At 35.2% G+C, this 21,406-nt stretch overlaps 1 protein-coding gene across 2 annotated transcripts; it reads left to right on the top strand.

Moving 5' to 3' along the window:
* The first annotated feature begins 349 nt into the window (after positions 1-349).
* LOC128184381 (F-box/LRR-repeat protein 2-like) lies at positions 350-21,017 on the top strand. Of its 2 annotated transcripts, none has more exons than XM_052853842.1 (15): positions 350-656; positions 7,643-7,704; positions 7,938-7,992; positions 8,794-8,868; positions 12,930-13,024; positions 13,362-13,430; positions 13,937-14,032; positions 14,365-14,491; positions 15,352-15,426; positions 15,909-16,039; positions 16,153-16,213; positions 16,642-16,686; positions 17,006-17,062; positions 17,548-17,760; positions 18,087-18,903. In XM_052853842.1, exons 1-15 carry the CDS (start codon positions 609-611, stop codon positions 18,135-18,137), a joined length of 1,260 nt encoding a protein of 419 aa, XP_052709802.1. In that variant the 5' UTR covers positions 350-608; the 3' UTR covers positions 18,138-18,903. The 2 variants fall into 2 exon arrangements, with proteins under 2 accessions (XP_052709802.1, XP_052709792.1); XM_052853832.1 differs by lacking the exon at positions 18,087-18,903 and adding an exon at positions 18,926-21,017 and having other exon boundaries at positions 355-656.
* The last annotated feature ends 389 nt before the right edge of the window (positions 21,018-21,406 follow it).

Below are 21,406 nucleotides of genomic sequence, written 5' to 3'. Positions count from 1 at the left end.
CAGTTTATGAATAAAGATATTAACGTTATAGCCTATACAATGTATAATCAGGAGAATCATTAGGTTATGCCAATGTATATGTTCTTATCATGCTTATAGACATCTTTGAATTGGATGTGTTCAAATTTTTATTTCTTTTGTAATAATTATGGTTTTATCTCGGATCATAAAATGTCATATCATGACGTCATTCTCCAACCAAAACAATGCAAGTGCTTTCCCTTTGATCACGTCCAAACTGTATTTTGTAACCAAGTTAGTAATTGGTCAATCAGCTGCATTCATGTAGATAATATGGAATGCACGAAGATGTGAAAGATAATTATGTTGTTGTTGTTTTACTTATTTTTGTCATTGTTTGAGCCAAAATAACTCTTGAAAATTCAAAATTTGGAAAAATACTAAGAAACGGCAACAACAGGGGCAAAAATTACCGAAAGATATTATGTTTATTATTACGCCACAGGAATTGAGAACCAATCAAATATCTCGACACAAATAGTTTTCGGGCTAATTCTCTTGTTATTATTTTTCTTTTGTTCGATGGAAGGGTAGCTATATTTACTGAAAGAATTCGAGGGATTCGGAGAGACTGATATGCTGTCGTCATGAGTAATCAGAACGGATTCGTCCACCACCACAAAACCAAGTCAGAGGTGAGTCCTCCAGTCGGCTGAAATAATTTTGATGAGGTTAAAATTCAATAACGAAATGTGCATTTCGCTGACAGCTGATCTGTCAAAATAAGGAAGGGATAAAACCACACGGGTCATTATTTGGAGAAAGCGATTTTTCTTAGCCTTGCAACATTCTAATTCAGAACATGTGTGAAAACAATAATTCTCGTGAAGAGAACTGAATTATTTTGCAACCAGGCATTTAAAATAACGTGATTATAGGGATTGATTTTTGTTGACAAAGAAAAAAAACACGTGCTTTTAAAAGAGTGACTTTCAGAACAAAGGAACATTAGAAAAGATTTGGGATATCTGTTGAACTCAATGCTATCCTCATCTATGAATGTATACTTGATCATTGTTACTTGGTGTCTGTCTTAGATGCAGTGCATATTTATAAAAAAATTGATTTTTTTTTTAAAATAACAAGATGAGACAAGATTTAAGCATGTCTAAATCTCACAATATCAGGTATGATATACTTTGATCAGTAAAATAACAAATATATAAGCAGAACCCTAAAAATAATTATTGTTGCATTAACTTGTACAAATTAAGGTATAACCGTATTTATAACTTTTCTTCTCTTAAGTACAGTATACATGTATAAGAATTCAAGATGAATTTGGTTATTTCAGAAGGCCAGGTAACTGTTTCACACACACACATATACATTTACACCTATATACTAATATTGTAGGGTGGGATAGTGTGTGTTCCTGTTCAAGTTATAAATATCCAGCATTATCATTATGACATTATATAATGTATTACATCATCGTTATGATGAACACCACAATAGATAATAGATATTTTAAATGTTAAATGTCATCCAGTGAAAGCAGTGCCTGCAATGGGAAAGGTACAACCCCAGCAGTCAATTAATCAGATTTGTCAAGCTCATGCATTTATGAACAATGGAAAATGTATCATCCTTTGGTGTCATTTGGACCCATGTTTGAGATACTGAATCGGATCTTATAGTGGCAATGACGATAAGATAAAATAAGATAAGTGCTTTATCTATGATATCACTCTGCAACAAAATATCTGCACATATCTCCATAGGACTGCAGTATAGTGCATAGCAGATCAATCCATTAAAATTCATGGCATGGAATTGAACAAATTATAATATAACAATTTCCTTTTGAGAATTATGAAGATTTCTAGTATTTAAACCATGTTAGCAATTTTGGGGAGCAGAAAGTGTAAATAAGCACATTCATTTTTTAATGTGAGGTAAATATTGATATTATTTATGAAACCCAGCATATATTATTTGATTTAAGTATGTTAATATAAAGTGACATATTTGTGCAATGGAGATAACAGAGCCCCCTGGCTGTCTGCAGTGTGATGGTTTATGGAATGTACAGTCCGGCACAGTCCCCTGGGACTGATGCATCAGCCCTAGTAGAATGGCTATTACAGCACATGCTTTTATCTAATTTTTTGCTGTGTTTGCCTCAACAGTTTTAGTGCTTTGTAAAGATAATTGATCAAGTCGATATGAGCAAAAACAATTCAGTAATTCCCAGCTTGTATATTCTGAAATAGTAGTACATTGACTTTTAAATTATCATAACAGCTTTCAAGATCATATTCTTCTCAATATGTGTTTTTTTTTAGAAATAAAATTTCATGTCCTGAAATGTATATGGTGGGGACAATTAGTGTGTGTCATGCCTCTATTTCCATCCTTCCTCACATTGAATCAAACTTCATACATTGAAAACTACATATAGCTGAGAGCATTTTATATGTGACAGTCATAATTTTCTGACCTTGATTTTTTTTTCTATAACCGTAATCTCATGATTTCTAATTTAGAATTTTCGAGAAGAAAAAAATCTTGTAAATTTTCTTAAGAAATCTACCATGTTTACAAAATGGCATAATTAAGAATATTAATAGATCCAGGATGTGTCTGCTTGTAACATTAAAGCATTGGATTAACGTAATAATGCTGATGTCTTATATACACACATGACACATGCAAAACAAGGAAACTAAAAAGCGTAACCCTAACCCAAACCCTAACCCTGTACCTTAAGAAATCATTTTTTAAAAGACAAAAATCGCTAGTAAAAGACAGTACTATAACTTTTTGAACTCTGCCAGCTGATGACCTGGGACTAAGTTTAGAATACCAGATATGCTCCAGCTATATAATAGCTGTGATGCTGATAATAAACAAACATTGCATGACATTAAGTAAAACATATGACAGCTAATTAATAGCACTCCATATAGGTTTTACAGTTCTGTACTAAATCTTGTAGTGAATGTTAGCTGTCTGGTAGTTAATTCCTGGCCGTCTCAGTTAGAGTAATCTAACAGTATAATTACGTGATCCAATGAGCTCATCAGTGAGTGATGTCACAAATCAATCTTGACACAGAACTGTTGCAGTTCAAGTAAATCCAATAGTTAAGATCGGGTCTCGAGAGCATCAATATCACAGGCAGGCATGACAGTGCTGCCCAGTTATATTCATGGAGTGGACTTTCCTTTTTTTAAATAGAGATTTCAGGATAGGCCTTCCTGTGAGAAGGCCAAGAGACCCAAGTTCTGTATAAGTATTGATTTTATAAAATGCAAGGCTATGATTTATAACCCTAATTATTACACTATCAAAGTTGTTTTGAAGTTCTCTAGCTGTTATAGGGTAAAAATTCTCAGGGTATAACATGGCCCATCATCAGAGTTGCTGACTCTAACATTGCCAGTAACCAGTAACCAGTAACCATTATTAAAGGAATAGGAGAAACCACTGACAGAAATAGGAGTGTCTGTTTAGTTCTACTGTGGTCAGCTGCTTTGTTACAGTGTATCTATTTAAACAATTTTCTGTGATAGAACTATCCATTCTGCAGAGTCTGACTTTTGCCAATTATGTAATTGTGCTGTCTTCTTCTGAGATCTTTTTAATAGAGTGTGTAGACTAGCTTGTTTATCGAATATAAATGACGAGACTGTGATGTAGAATGAAATGATGACTCACTGACAGTACTGTGTCATAATAATGATGACTCTTTGACAGTACTGTGGCATAATAATGATGACTCACTGACAGCATTGTGTCATAATACTGGTGACTCTTTTACAGTATCGTGTCATAATAATGATGACTCTTTTACAGTATTGTGTCATAATAATGATGACTCTTTGACAGTACTGTGGCATAATAATGATGACTCACTGACAGTTTTTGTGTCATAATAATGATTACTCTTTGACAGTACTGTGGCATAATAATGATGACTCTTTAACAGTACCGTGTCATAATTAATACTGGTGACTCACTGACAGTTTTGTGTCATAATAATGATCATTCACTGACATTATTATGACTCACTGACAGTATTGTGTCATAATGATGATGACTCACTGACAGTATTGTGTCATAATGATGATGACTCACTGACAGTATTGTGTCATAATAATGATGAATCACTGAGAGTATTGTATCAAAATAATGATTACTCACTGACAGTATTGTCATAATAATGGTCATTCACTGACAGTATTGTGTCATAATAATGATGACTCACTGACAGAATTGTATCATAATAATGATGACTTTTTTGTCAAAGATGTGTCAGCTCAAAGATATTCATTTACTGACACTGTAAAGAAAAGTGAACTGGAAATACTTTCTCTAAGTACAGTCAGTTGTTTAATCTGTGAACTTGAAATACTTTCATGTATTTGGTTATCCAATCACAGAACAGTAAATACTTTCAAATAATCATTTGTCCAATCAGTGAACTGGAAATAATTTTAATCAATATGTTGTCCAATCAGTGAACTTGAAATACTTTTACTGCAGTCAGTTGTCCAATCAGTGACTTGTCTCTGAAACTTAATTGTCTCAGGGTCTTTGTCCTCTGTACAGAGTCAGTGTGGGGTGAATGACATCCCAGCTTTTGCTGGCCAGGCTATAGGATGTAATGAATTAATCATTCCTGTAAATTCTGCTATCCTAAACATTAGATGCATGCCTCAAGGAATCCAATTATTAATTGTCATAAAGAGTGTCTTTTGGTTTTTTTCTTTTTTATAATGAAACCTAAGGTAATAAATACTAGAATATTTAGAGTTAAAATGTTTGATTTTTTGATTTACTGAATCATTAAAAGATGGAACTTAAACTGTGCTTCACACTAGAATATTACATATAATGGACAATCATAAATGTATAGAATATTACATGTAATGGACAATCATACTAGAATATTACATGTAATGGACAATCATACTAGAATATAACATATACTGGACAATCATAAATGTATAGAATATTACATGAAATGGACAATCATACTAGAATATTACATATAATGGACAATCATACTAGAATATTACATGTAATGGACAATCATACTAGAATATAACATATACTGGACAATCATAAATGTATAGAATATAACATGTAATGGACAATCATACTAGAATATTACATATAATGGACAATCAAACTAGAATATTACATGTAATGGACAATCATACTAGAATATTACATATAATGGACAATCATAAATGTATAGAATATTACATGTAATGGACAATCATACTAGAATATTACATGTAATGGACAATCATACTAGAATATTACATGTAATGGACAATCATACTAGAATATTACATGTAATGGACAATCATACTAGAATATTACATGTAATTGACAATCATACTAGAATATTACATGTAATGGACAATCATAAATGTTATGCACCATGGATTGCTTTTATAAACTTGTGGATAAAATAAACCGAGAAACTTATAGTTTGTTTGCTCTTTATATAAAAATAATCGCATTTATCTGATTCATCATATGACTAATGAAACTATCAATACCAATCATGGTTAAGGTCTGCAGGGGCTGAAACACTGCATACTTAAACCAACTGTAGGAAACAGATAATAGTTAAATAACACCACACGATTGATCAAGAAAGCCAGAAAAAGATCGCGACAGAAAATGACACGGAGGCAGTGCCCTGTTTATCAATGAGCATCATTATGATCAGCAATGGAAGTCGAAATGTCAAGGGTTCTTTGACGAAGATTTCATCATTTAGTCATCGTTTTGTCTGCATCCTTTGCTGATGAATTTCATAGTTGTCATGGAGCTTAGAGTATTACCATTTGTTGTTGTTAAGGTCAGCCTTTTGTACCACATCAGACATCACAACTATACCTACATGACACGCTGATATTGATTGGTCTTTATGCAGAGAATCCCAGGAATAGGGTTTCAAGACGTACATGGATCAAATTAACTCAGAAATCAAAGTGCATTTTGATTAAAATGGCATGGTTTTTAACGTCTTTAAAAAAAACCAAGATATGAGCAATGACCAGTTCTTGTTATGCCCTGTGAATTTTTTATTAATATTTAATGTGTCAACATTTTAATTATATCACTTCCAAGTGCCACAGTTCATATGTACTTGTTGATATAACTTAGTTAAGTAACATATTTTACATTTATTTCTTATCATAATTTTAATTACTTTTTTAAGTACTGGTAAAAGCATATGTTTGTTACCCTGTAATCACCATTCCTAATTGACCCCAAATACTCTTTAACTTTTTCTAATGTATTAACCATATTACTTCACATAAGTACTACACAGTTATATGTGACTTGGTTTATCTTTATTACTGTAATAATATTACTATATATTGTACTGTCAGCAAATTAAACACCATGCACACTGGCATTCTGTATACCTTATTGATGTTACGTGTCTGAACTCGTGGAACAGAGCGGACAAATTGTTCTTACTAGATGTTTGATTCAATGCGATCCTATTGGCGATCCTATTGGCATGCTGGGAGTGTTCATCTTTCTCTGGCTGAAGTCAAACCATGTTATAAGCTGTAATATAATTGAATTACAAACATGGAAATACTCGATCTTCATAAAGCATGTCCTGCGAGAGATCTATAAATATTATGTATCGTGTGACATATAATAACAGTACGGTATTCAATATATTATAGTATTGCTGTAAAAACAAAAAATCGTGAACAATTGAAATTTAAACCACATTGATATTAATTTAATTCACTGGGGTTGCAAGATAGACAGAAGTAATATCGGTCGCGGTTGGTATTAAGCCTATGAAAGTCAATGATTCTTAAAGCCCTCATCATGGCATTCACAGAGATGGAACTCTGATTGAGCTTGGAAGAATTAAAGAGAATGATTTTAATGTCTTCATCCATTTAGCATGGGGAACATAATTCTGACCCTTGCTGCTCAGTGTAAAAGGTTCATCCACTGAATCCATTGTTTTGTCTGCTGAAACCATTGTTCTTCCAATGTTCATCCACTAAGTTCAGTGTTCATCCACTGAATCTATTGTTCATCTTCTCAATTATCCATTGTTCATCCACTGAATCCTTTTAATGTTATTTTTACTCAATCTATTGTTCCTCCAATGAGTTTATTCTTCATCTGCCCAATCCATTGTTCATCCAATGAATCTACTGTTCATCTGCCCAATCCATTGTTCATCCAATGAATATATTGTTCATCTGCCCAATCCATTGTTCAGCCAATGAATATATTGTTCATCTGCACAATCCATTATTTAGCCAATGAATATATTGTTCATCTGCTCAATCCATTGTTCATCTACTGATCATTCATCTCCTTAATTCATTGTTCATATACTGAATTCATTGATCATCCTATAAATCCATTGTTAAACCATTATCCATTGCTCATCCTCTGAATCCATTGTTCATTCACCCAATCCATTGTTGATCCACTGAAATCATTCAATTACTCATACACTGAATTCAATAATCATCAAATATATACATTGTTAATCCACTTTATCCATTGTTTACCCAGTGAATCCATTGTTCATCCTTTTGACCAATTGTTCATGCATCCACTGAATTAATTTTCCATTTACTGATATGATATTTTGTTTCAATTATAGGTCTCAGTTACTGAAGATGACAGTGCTATCAATAAAAAGCTACCCAAAGAATTACTGCTAAGGTGGGGCTTGTAAAGGCATAGAAATAATTATTCAGACCATTGAAAGTGAATTCTTTATCAATGACATCTGATGGTTAAATCAATGCATTAGGACATCAAAGTAGAACCATAAACATTTATATCAGATATTTATTGATAAAAATTAAAAAGTCAATCACAGAGGTTTGTGTTCAATAATGATATTTTCATATGTTTTTTTTTCTAGATTTATTTGATAATTTTGATTATTGTAGGATCTTCTCCTTCCTGGATGTAGTTTCTCTATGTCGCTGTGCACGGGTATCCAAGGTAACGACTTTCACCTAGATCTAATCTAATTAACCTGTTCATCACCTCAATAGTACGTTTACTAATTGATGCTATATTGGGGTTCCCAATATGTGGTTATATTTACTTGTTAAATATTATACCATGGTTTTGTCAATATTTTTTTGAATGCTCATTTTTATTGATTTTGTTGCTTACTTCATACATGAAATTAGTTGAAGTGCAATATCTATTAATTTTACTTTATTGTATTGGTAGGGTTGTTGGCCACAAATTTATGTTTCTTTAATCTGATTTTCACTTAATCTATTAATGTCCATGAATACATGTGTTTTCATAATTTTGATACTTTCTAAATTGTCTGTGGTAATTTAGACTCAGCAGACATATATGAAATTTAAATGTTGTATGTTATAAATTGTATCTTTTATGCATCCTTCATATCTAACCTTCCTTGTCATAAAGTTGTTTAGAATCAAGGTGGAACATTTTTTTAAAAATTCTATTTTTATTGCAAAGTACACTTCAGTAAGGGGTCTATTTGAATATTTTATGAGTTTAAATATTTATTTTAGAGGAAATCTATGTAAAACAATTAACCGCTGAGTTGGTTATTGGGTTGTGTGGTGTGGCATAGTTACACCATACATGACATTGTCCCTCAATATTGACCCAGAAACAGCTCAGAGATATCACTATTTGGTCTTTCAGTATTTGACTTTGATTGGATGTATGATTTTGTTCTTTTGGTATTTCAATTTGGTTGGTTGTTTTTGTTCAGTATTGAATTGTGAAGGGCTGAATTCTTTTGTTCTCTTTCAGTACTGGAATGTGCTGGCGCTAGATGGCAGTAATTGGCAGAGGGTGGATCTGTTTGAATTCCAGCGAGATGTGGTGGTAAGTTATAGCATGGACTGTACAATACATGGACTGTACACTGCATAGACTGTAAATAGCCAGGTCTGGACACTGTATGGACTGTACATAGCCAGGTCTGTACACTGCATGGACTGTACATAGCCAGGTCTGTACCCTGTATGGACTGTACATAGCCAGGTCTGTACACTGCATGGAATGTACATAGCCAGGGCTGCATTTTACAAAAGAACTTACGACAAAGTCCTAAATATTTACAGTCTCGTAAAATGATCTTTAGAGAACAAAACTGACATAAAACTATTTGTTTACAAATATTTCAATTCCCATAGTTATATTTTCCAGCTATAAGAATAAATCATTGATTAGTTGGTGATTAATTAGCATTCATTTATTTGGTCGTAAGTCATAAGTTCTTTTGTAAAACGCAGCCCAGGTCTGTACCCTGTATGGACTGTACATAGTCAGGTCTGTACACTGCATGGACTCTACATAGGCTGAACTGTACACTGTATGGACTGTACATAGCCAGGTCTGTACACTGCATAGAGTCTACATAGCCAGGTCTGTACACTGTATGGACTGTACATAGGCTGAACTGTACACTGTATGGACTGTACATAGCCAGGTCTGTACACTGCATGGACTGTACATAGGCTGACTTGTACACTCTATAGACTGTACATTGGCTGAACTGTACACTCTATAGCCTGTACATAGGCTGAACTGTACACTGCATGGACTGTACATAGGCTGAACTGTACACTGCATGGACTGTACATAGGCTGAACTGTACACTGTATGGACTGTACATAGCCAGGTCTGTACACTGCATGGACTGTACATAGCCAGGTCTGTACACTGCATGGACTGTACATAGTCTGAACTGTACACTGCATGGACTGTACATAGCCTGAACTGTACACTGCATGGACTGTACATAGTCTGAACTGTACATTGCATGAACTGTATACAGTCTGAACTGTACACTGCCTGGACTGTACATAGTCTGAACTGTACTCTGCCTGGACTGTACATAGTCTGAACTGTACACTGCATGGACTGTACATAGTCCGAACTGTACTCTGCATGGACTGTATACAGTCTAAACTGTACACTGCATGGACTGTACATAGTCTGAACTGTACACTGCCTGGACTTTACATAGCCTGAACTGTACACTGTAGGGACTGTTCATAGTCTGAACTGTACACTGCATGGACTGTACATAGTCTGAACTGTACACTGTATGGACTGTACATAGTCTGAACTGTACACTGCATGGACTGTACATAGTCTGAACTGTACACTGCCTGGACTGTACATAGTCTGAACTGTACACTGTAGGGACTGTACATAGTCTGAACTGTACTCTGCATAGACTGTATACAGTCTGAACTGTACACTGCATGGACTGTACATAGTCTGAACTGTACACTGTATGGACTTTACATAGCCTGAACTGTACACTGTAGGGACAATACATAGCCAGGTCTGTACACTGCATGGACTGTACATAGCCTGAACTGTACACTGCCTGGACTGTACATAGTCTGAACTGTACACTGCCTGGACTGTACATAGTCTGAACTGTACACTGCATGGACTGTACATAGTCTGAACTGTACACTGCATGGACTGTACATAGTCTGAACTGTACACTGCCTGGACTGTACATAGTCTGAACTGTACACTGCATGGACTGTACATAGTCTGAACTGTACACTGCCTGGACTGTACATAGTCTGAACTGTACACTGCCTGGACTGTACATAGTCTGAACTGTACACTGTAGGGACTCTACATAGTCTGAACTGTACACTGTAGGGACTGTACATAGTCTGAACTGTACACTGCATGGACTGTACATAGTCTGAACTGTACACTGTAGGGACTGTACATAGTCGGAACTGTACACTGCCTGGACTGTACATAGTCTGAACTGTACACTGCCTGGACAGTACATAGTCTGAACTGTACACTGTAGGGACTGTACATAGCCTGAACTGTACACTGTATGGACTGTACATAGTCTGAAGTGTACAAAGCCAGGACTGTACATTGCATGGACCGTACATAACCAGGACTGCACACTGCATGGACTGTACATAGTCTGAACTGTACACTACATAGCCAGGTCTGTACACTGCATGGACTGTACATAGTCTGAACTGTACACTGCATGGACTGTTCATAGTCTGAACTGTACACTGTATGGACTGTACATAATCTGAACTGTACACTGCATGGACTTTACATAATCTGAACTGTACACTGCATGGACTGTACATAGTCTGAAGTGTACACTGTATGGACTGTACATAGTCTGAAGTGTACACTGTAGGGACTGTACATAGTCTGAACTGTACACTGTATGGACTGTACATAGTCTGAACTGTACACTGTAGGGACTGTACATAGTCGGAACTGTACACTGTAGGGACTGTACATAGTCTGAACTGTACACTGTATGGACTGTACATAGTCTGAACTGTACACTGTATGGACTGTACATAGTCTGAACTGTACACTGCATGGACTGTACATAGTCTGAACTGTACACTGCATGGACTGTACATAGTCTGAACTGTACACTGCATGGACTGTACATAGTCTGAACTGTACACTGCCTGGACTGTACATAGTCTTAACTGTACACTGCCTGGACTGTACATAGTCTGAACTGTACACTGCATGGACTGTACATAGTCTGAACTGTACACTGCCTGGACTGTACATAGTCTGAACTGTACACTGTAGGGACTGTACATAGCCTGAACTGTACACTGTATGGACTGTACATAGTCTGAACTGTACAAAGCCAGGACTGTATATTGCATGGACCGTACATAACCAGGACTGCACACTGCATGGACTGTACATAGTCTGAACTGTACACTGCATGGACTGTACATAGTCTGTACTGTACACTGCATGGACTGTACATAGTCTGAACTGTACACTGCCTGGACTGTACATAGTCTGAACTGTACACTGCCTGGACTGTACATAGTCTGAACTGTACACTGCATGGACTGTACATAGTCTGAACTGTACACTGCCTGGACTGTACATAGTCTGAACTGTACACTATAGGGACTGTACATAGCCTGAACTGTACACTGTATGGACTGTACATAGTCTGAACTGTACAAAGCCAGGACTGTACATTGCATGGACCGTACATAACCAGGACTGCACACTGCATGGACTGTACATAGTCTGAACTGTACACTACATAGCCAGGTCTGTACACTGCATGGACTGTACATAGTCTGAACTGTACACTGCATGGACTGTACATAGTCTGAACTGTACACTGTATGGACTGTACATAATCTGAACTGTACACTGCGTGGACTGTACATAGTCTGAACTGTACACTGCATGGACTTTACATAATCTGAACTGTACACTGCATGGACTGTACATAGTCTGAACTGTACACTGTATGGACTGTACATAGTCTGAACTGTACACTGTAGGGACTGTACATAGTCGGAACTGTACACTGTAGGGACTGTACATAGTCGGAACTGTACACTGTAGGGACTGTACATAGTCTGAACTGTACACTGCATGGACTGTACATAGTCTGAACTGTACACTGTAGGGACTGTACATAATCTGAACTGTACACTGCATGGACTGTACATAGTCTGAACTGTACACTGCATGGACTGTACATAATCTGAACTGTACACTGCATGGACTGTACATAGTCTGAACTGTACACTGTAGGGACTGTACATTGCATGGACCATACATAAACAGGACTGTACACTGCATGGACTTAATACTGCATGAAATGTACACTGGACATTGAATATGCATGGACTGTAAATTGCAAGGACTGTACAATCCATACAATGTACACTGCATTGACTGTACACAGAGAGGACTGTACACTAGCATGTTTTTCACATAAAGGACTTATTACAAAGTTATTTATTACATTGTATTCAAATATTACTAAATGTGCTTTGCAAAAAGAATTTACAACAAAGAAAGTTCAACTCTAGAGAGAATTTTAGCCTTAAAAAATAAATGACCGAGTTTTAAAAGTTCTGTTGTGATTTTAGGGTCCTGTGGTGGAAAACATATCCAAACGATGTGGAGGGTTTCTGAAATCTTTAAGTTTACTAGGCTGTCAGAGTATAACAGATGCAGCACTCAAGTAAGTGGTTATCCAGGGCTACATTTTACAAAAGAACCTATGACATAGTGGTTAATATTTTCAGTCTCATGGAATGATCTTAATGAACAAAACTGAAACAAAACCATTTATATACAACTATTACGATGTACATAATTATATTTTACAGCTATGAGAATAAAACATTCATGACTAGTTTGTGATTTATTAGCATTCATTAATTTGGTCGTAAGTTCTTTTGTAAAACACAGCCCAGGATACCAAATGTCCCTTGTGGGCTTATGATATCTATATACCGGTATATCTATAAACATTATTTCACTGTGAAATGATTTTGATTTCTGTTTGTTTTTAACAGAACTTTTGCACAATCCTGTCGTAACATTGAAGAGCTGAATTTGAACAACTGCAAAGAGATTACAGACACGTAAGATTTTAGTCAGACTGTTGCAGTTTTGCATTAATTTAGTGTGTATGTATAAACTCTCTTGAATTAACACATGATAAAAATTGTTCAAATATTTACTTTGCAAAAATTTCAATTTGTTATCATTTTGGTAAATCCAATTAATGTATGAACTTCATTGAACACAGTTCTGATAGAGGTTTTCTCTCAGACTTTAATTTTAATAGTTCATTTGGCAGATTTTTTGACTTGTAACCAGACCTCTTTATTTATTACTCTATGGTGAATTTATATAACTCTTATTATAATTTTGATAATCTTTCAACAAATTAAAATAATTTTTGTTTAAGTCAATGAAAACTATTGACTACAAACCAAATGACAGTTCTGTATTGCTCTATGTTGATTCTGCCCTCATAAACTTATTGTTCTTAAAGTTTGTGATTCTTCCTCCCTATATTTATAGTTGGTTCTGTCTCCTTGAGATTTAGGATGCTATAATTTTATTGGTTCTGTCTCTATTTCAGGACCTGCGAAAGTTTGGGTCACCATGGACACAAGTTGGTCTCCCTGGACATCAGTTCCTGTCCCCAGGTCACCAACCAGTCTCTCAAAGCCCTTGGGTAAGGACAGTGGCTTCATTCCATTAGGAAATCACTAGCCTGTATCCATAGGATATAAGTGGCTATCAAATTAATTTTAATAAGTAATGAATGATAATAGTGACTTGCTTCATTAAATATGAGGGTTATAACAATTTTCATACAATTATTGGGTTTGTTGAAATCAAATTCCCTCAACAGATTCAGTAAATTCTACAAAGCAGACTTTCCTTTTATTAAAGGTATTCAGTTTTTATGAAATAATTTCTGTTCAATACTAGTGCAACACAAATCTGACTGCTATACAATTTCTCTGATACAATCTGAGAAAGCTACCTGCTCTCTGTTTTTAGTGATGGTTGTCACAGTCTACACGTGTTGAATATATCCTGGTGTACTAAGATCACCAACGATGGACTGGAAGCCCTGTCCAAGGGCTGTCACAATCTCCACACATTCATAGGGAAGGGACTCTCACAGGTAAGAAGGTTCACGCATTCATAGGGAAGAGGCTCTCACAGGTAATACACACATTCATAGGGAAGGGACTCTCACAGGTAAGGAGGCCCACAAACTCTCACCTTGGAGACCTATTTTAGGAAAGAAACATTTGCATAGCTGATGAGGATATTTTCAGTAATTGTTGCATAGAAAAGACACACTGATTTATTTATTAATGTTATTAACTTTGATATTTTCTTTTAACTCTGGTCTCCTCCAGACTTGTTATTTCATACGCTAAGGCTTTCAGGCTAAGTATTAATAGATTTACCATTTTCAATTAATGCAAGGTTTGTTACAAAGCATTACTGTTTGCAGCTCGTCTTTGGCTTTCCCTGCCTCCCAGCCCCAATGTTTTTATTAGATGAATTACATGTAATATGGAAAAGTCGTTTCTTATGTTTATCACATGTATGTTGAATTACCAGGTAATGATATTTAATGTGATTTGTAACGAACACACCAATCTGATAATTTGTTTTTATCTTATTTACATTAATTAGTCAAGAAAATATTTATTTTGGGAGGAGTAAAACAAGGGAGAAAATAAATATACTGGTATTATTTCTATCCCCCGCCACAGTTACCCTGGAAACAGTAAATTATAATTCCTACTGAATATCAGTGAACAAGATCAAAGTTCATGAAGTTTAACAACTTTTTTAAACGAAGAAAGATCAAGATCATCAACTTAATATCTTGAAAATCCTTCCACAGACAGACATGATTATAACTTTATACATTAAAAAGAGTAGTTGTTATTGGTCAGTGTAGGGGAATGCAGCATATATGTTTTTTTCTTAAACACTTATTGTAACCCCGTTTTGACTGACTTTCAGGTAACAGATGCAGGAATTGGTCACCTAGCCAAGCATTGTCAGAAACTAAAGAAGTTGGACCTGCAAGGCTGCAGTGTAAGTTGTAATAAGAAAATGCATACAACACAGTGAAATCATGGAAGTAGTATTGTAACCAGCTGCTGTGTATATACTGTAAACCAACTTTTATTCGCTTGAGAGAAATTTTCGTGATGTTAGCGAGAGCCTTGTCGTTGGGAATATTTCTTGCTGCAAACCAATCCTTTGTCTATAGTTTTTTTAACAATACAGGTCTGGATAAGGCTTGGTCGCGAACATTAGTCGTCGCGAACCAGTTTATCGGTAGTTAATCGCGAAATAAAGTTACCGCGAATAAAAATTGGTTTACAGTACATTGTTGTTTTGTTTACAGAGTATTACAGACGAGGCCCTCCACAGGGTCGGTCAGCATTGTAACCAGTTTCTGTTTGTATACATTGTTGTTTAAGTTTACAGAGTATTACAGACGAGGCCCTCCACAGGGTCGGTCAGCATTGTAACCAGTTTCTGTTTATATACATCGTTGTTTGTGTTTACAGAGTATTACAGACGAGGCCCTCCACAGGGTTGGTCAGCATTGTAACCAGTTACTGTTTATCTGTATATCAAACTGTGCCCGCCTCACTGATGCCTCTCTAGTGTCCCTGGGGCAGGGATGCCCAAACATTAGGTAAACACTAATTAAGACTATAATCAAGTTTGTCCATACATCTGAAAAATAAAACTGCTGTTGAATTTTTGTCCAATCAAACATTGTTGAAATTGACGGGTTTATACTTATAGAACATTGGAGGCGGCTTGCTGTTCTCATTTCACAGACAATGGATTCCAAGCTTTAGCAAGGGTACTGTATTTCTCAGGAAACTAATCTCACTCAAACACAAACCATGATAAAGGAATTTCTTAATATGTATCAGTCATTTACAATCTGACGTAATTAATATTCAGTAATAAACAATTTTATAGAAAACTTGATGCTTATCTTGTTGTAGATAAAGTATAAGTCATGGCAGTATTGAACAACTGTCCAATCAGCAGTTATATGTACATGTAATAAAGTCTTGCTTCAATTTTAGATATTTTAAACATGGTCATTGTTGAAGAAAATAATTTTTATGATTTATGAATTGAATAATCACTAGTTAATGGCAACAAGAAACTAATTTATAAAATTATATTAGAATGTGGAGAGATGACCCACACCGGTATTATTATGTAATTGTGATATGTACATGTAATAAAATGGTAAATGTGTTTTTTTGCTTATTCTAGAATTGTAATAAACTGGAAAAGATGGACCTTGAAGAATGTATACAAGTAAGTTATTTCCAATGAATGGTTAGGTGATAGGCCAAATAGACTTTAACAAATATTTTTGGGACAAAATTGATGTGTTCATTTCATCTATTGATATATGGGGAAAATAATACATGTAATTGTTAACTTAAAGATGAAAATTTCTTTTAAGATCATTTTGTGAATCGTGTTATTTTTTATTTATTATTCCTATACCAGAAATGTGTACCAAACCTAAAAGAAATTTGAGAAATAGATGAAGTTTATATTGCATATGTATCAAATTTGAATTGTAATACACTGTGTACTGATGATTTTAACACTGTGTGAGTTATTGTAGATTACAGACGCTACCTTAAATTATTTGGCCAACTTCTGTCCCAACATTAGTGCACTGGTAGGTACCTCTGGGACTGGATGAGTTTTCGTACTCTATACAGGGTTATTTTTGCCCCGTGTAATTTTTCGCCCTTTTAACCTTGCAAACAGTTTTGCCCCATTTTGAATTCGTCCAGACAGAGTTGTGTTTGAAGAGAGATAATTGGGACACTGGAATTTGCCCAATCTTAAATTTGCCCGATGACAACTAGGGCGAAAGGGTCGAAAATAAAACGGAGGCAAATATTTCCCTGTATATAGTATATCATCCTCTTTTCTGACTTTGGAAATTCCTCATAACCAGTAGACAATTCTTCCTTCTCATTGAAATTCTCGGAAATGATCCACTCAATAATGTTAAAAATCTTTATGATTTGGACCCTGCTCTTAAAAAGTACATCGTAGATGTTGACATTTAACTTGCCCCTTTGTCTTTGGCAGACTCTGAATGTGAGTGGAGTACTTTGCAGATGTTGACTTAATTTTTCCATTTGTCTTTGACAGACTCTCTCTCACTGTGAGTTGATAACAGATGAAGGAATTCGTCACATAGGATCTGGTGCATGTGCTACCGAACAATTGCGTATTCTCGAACTGGACAATTGTCCGTTAATTACAGACGCTTCTTTGGAACACTTAACCGGATGTCAGAACCTGGAAAGGATTGAACTCTATGACTGTCAACTCATCACTAAAGCCGCGATTCGTAGATTACGAGTACGTTTTGTATGAATCATTAAGTCAACACTAAAGCTACATTTCTCATCATCATTTCAAAGTCTATTTACATCAGTTCATTATGAGAGCTATCATGGCTCCTAGATTCTTTGTTTTTATTATTGATATCAACTCATTTGCAAGGAAACTTCAAGCTGAAGCTCAATTCCATTTTCTCTTATTATAGAATTTAATTTATCCTATCAAAATTGTTACGGGTATGAACGCTTTCTTTCAAATTAAAAGTCAACGAGTTAATGGAAGGCAAGACTCTAGGAATGGCCGTCTCTTTGTAGATCTTTTTTTACTTCATTGTTTGTTGGTAGAGCCTTTCACATTATCCTCCAGCCTTTGATTTCATCATGTTGAACAGATGATCCAAATCAATCTGAATGCCATAAGAATAACCCCAATACACATTATCCACTGTAAGGGTATTTTACTCCTTATCTAATGTACTCGCCACCTCACAGTCAACAAGAATGGAAGCTACTGTAATATTCAATAATAATATACTGTCATATTTGGCTGTGTATTATATTTAAGATATATTTTTTAAAAAAAGTTGTTTTTCAAGACTTTTTCCAAAAAGTTGTAATGGTTTGGTCAAATTCAATCAACTTAGTCCACAACCAATTTTTTTTTTTCAAATTTGGGTCAGTCAGTCTTCTCAAATAACCTTTTTTGGCCAAAAGCAGCTTCTGTTATAATGAAGGACTATCTTCGATACCTTGTATGAATAATAAGTTGTTGTTATTTAAATTTTTCCCAAATATAATACACACAAAATAAACTTAATTCACAATAACTAAATGTATTATGGTAAATTTACTCGTTGGTTTTTCTATCATTTTGTTGAAAACTGACTGAATTATGTACAGAGGAAACTGTCAAATTGACACCTGAGCACTCCAACATGGTTTGGTGCAAGTTGACATCCAGAATCAAGATATATATAAACAAAAAAGCTTCAGCATTTTAATTCTTTGCTGGATAATCTGTCTATTCTGCATTAATGGTAGACAGGTTTCTTTTTAGATCAAAATCAGTGTACAGGATTTACTGTCGACATGTATACTGATGATAATAGATCAGAAGGAACTTGTCAAGTCTTTATATCTGGTTGTCGTACACGGACTGATGGACTTTACTATTTACTTTTCAGACCAGGCTTCCCAATATCAAGGTTCACGCCTACTTTGCACCCGTGACTCCACCCCCTGCTGTGGGTAGCGGTAGACAGCGCTACTGTAAGTGCTGTGTCATCCTTTGATTGTAGCCATGGGAACAAACTGTCATTTTATCCATTGATGGGGGAGCAAGCACCCAGTTTGTGTGATATGAGTGTATTGTCATTCCCTGTGTTGTGTGAATCTCTCCACGGAACCCACACAGCAACCACTAGAGGTCAGCACCAGCCTCTCTGACCAATCACATCCACTGGATGGTTGCCATGGAAACTTTCTAACTTGAGGATAAATTTGGTCTTATTTAGCAGATCAGCAAATGTGTTTGTCTCTAACCAACTAAATAAACACTTGATTATCATATTAAATGTTACCAACACTAATAAATCACCTCTACAAATAGGGGCAGATCTTATCCAATTGCAAAGAAAAATATCTATGTTTCTCTTTACTTTCTCTCTCCTCCCTCTCTCACTCTTGCTACAGGTAATTATGATATTTATAAGATGTGTATTATTTAGCTTTGTGATATGTAGAGTTGTTTGATACAATTGACTTTAGTGTGGTCTCATTATATGGCCCACTTTAAGTTACCCTATACCTGTGGTGGCATTGCCTAGCAACATCCCAGTTAACATCATGTATGACAGTGGTAAAAGTGATTTGGACAGACTCATTTGTTGAATACTTTTTTTGTTTTTGACTGATTATTTATTTAAGGGTTTTTTTTTTTCAAGTATAAATGAAAGCCAGTCACTAGAGGTGTGTTTGTTGTACAATTGTTTTTGTAATATCAGAAGACTTGGCATGGCTAGGATATTTATAACCACTCTGTGTGTGCTATAGTATTTTTGTATTCAGAACAGTTTGGTGTTTATGAAGCACCTTCTCCAATTACAGTGTGTTAACATGATCATTTGGATCAGTGTTTTAGTGTGTGTTAGCATGTGGGCATGCGATGAAAACAGATCATGCCTGAAACAAAATGTTCGTATTTGCTACCGAGGAGTCGCCTAGATAATTTGTTTATTACCTTGTTCTACTTATCTCACAAACAGCCATTTCCAGTACCTGTAATAACGCTAATCACTTAGGCGATTGTTTTGAAGAAAAATCTCCAAAATAAGCTTTATGGGTCAGGATTGACCCGTCTTCTTAACTCTGTACAATGTGACTTGACGCTTGCTGCTCCATTTCTCTCAGTGTATAACACAAGTGAGGAATTACCTCCCTTTCTAGACCACTAGCATTTATAAAATTTCAACAAATCTTATAATGTCAAGAAAATCTGTATAAACCCTGTATCCTATACCATTAGATGTCAGCTGACCTACATCTGTCGAAGGTCATCACAAGTTTTACATGCTTCAGTGTTTTCCCAGAGTCTGCAAGCTGAACATGTCTGCTCTGATCACAGTTAAACATGACATCACTGAACACAATGTAAGGTCTATGGGATCAATCGCCTGGGACATAGATATCATTAAGTCAGCACAATCCTCAGTCACTGAGGTAGACTGCAATATTTCAGCCTCAGTAAAATGTCACCCATAAGCCTGGATCAGCTTGTTCAAATATCCCATGCTTTGTAGGATACTAAGCAATCAGTGATATCTGTGCCGTTCTTTTTACTGTAGTAGAATCTCAGTATTTATTTGCCAAGCTTTCATCAAGAAAGAATCGTCTGTTAAATTTTCATATATTACAAGGAGTAGCTCTCGGTAGTTGATAAAAAGGCCTCTCTGAATGAGGACCGGGACAGTTGCTTTCTATGCTTTGTAGCCCAACACAAAAACTGCAAGGTGTTATCTTTAACATGATGACTGGATTTGATTTTATATATTATATTTTAAGATTTCTTGTTGGTCGAGTTTACTTTTTAATTAACTAGTAATCATTCTACATCACCATTTGTAAGCAAAGTAATGGCCGCCTAGGATACGATGTATCGTTGTCATGGTAACAAATGGTTACCGCAACAGCTGTGATATTGTAATATTACGATTGAATTAATATTATGTATATGTGCAATTTATGTCTGTCGATAATAAAACGTTTATTATCACCAAGTTTTCTTATTTAATTATTTTCTTTTTATACAACCTCAACAACAACAAATATGGATATTAAAAGTTTTGTACAGATATATAAGAAAATAATCAAATTTTAAAACTAAAAAAGTATTGGAATTTTTCTTTACTTAATGCTAATTTATGGCCAAAAGTATCGTATGTCAAAGTTAAGGCAGATCTTATGGCTAATTTGTTGATCACCCAGCCTCTCTTATTTTGCAAAATGTTGAGAAAGAGAAAAACAACAGTAGAACTGTGTTTGATCATGCTAACTGCATAGTTATGTACATGTGTATTTGTAAGGATATTATTCTCGTTTCGTCATTAGTACATAAATGTACATTACATATTAAAGAGCTGTTGTTATACCTTCCTACAATACATTAA

This window comes from Crassostrea angulata, chromosome 1 (assembly GCF_025612915.1).
Source record: "Crassostrea angulata isolate pt1a10 chromosome 1, ASM2561291v2, whole genome shotgun sequence".
In the NCBI taxonomy this organism is placed as follows: Eukaryota; Metazoa; Mollusca; class Bivalvia; order Ostreida; family Ostreidae; genus Magallana; species Magallana angulata.
This window is presented reverse-complemented; position numbering and strand designations above follow the sequence as displayed.

Excerpts from the sequence above, each read along its gene's own strand:
- LOC128184381 (XM_052853832.1), top strand. The coding sequence starts at position 609 with ATGAGTAATCAGAACGGATTCGTCCACCACCACAAAACCAAGTCAGAG. Across the intron at positions 14,033-14,364 it reads CAGTCTCTCAAAGCCCTTGG|TGATGGTTGTCACAGTCTAC; the intron begins GTAAGGACAGTG and ends CTCTGTTTTTAG. Across the intron at positions 16,687-17,005 it reads ACCTTGAAGAATGTATACAA|ATTACAGACGCTACCTTAAA; the intron begins GTAAGTTATTTC and ends GAGTTATTGTAG.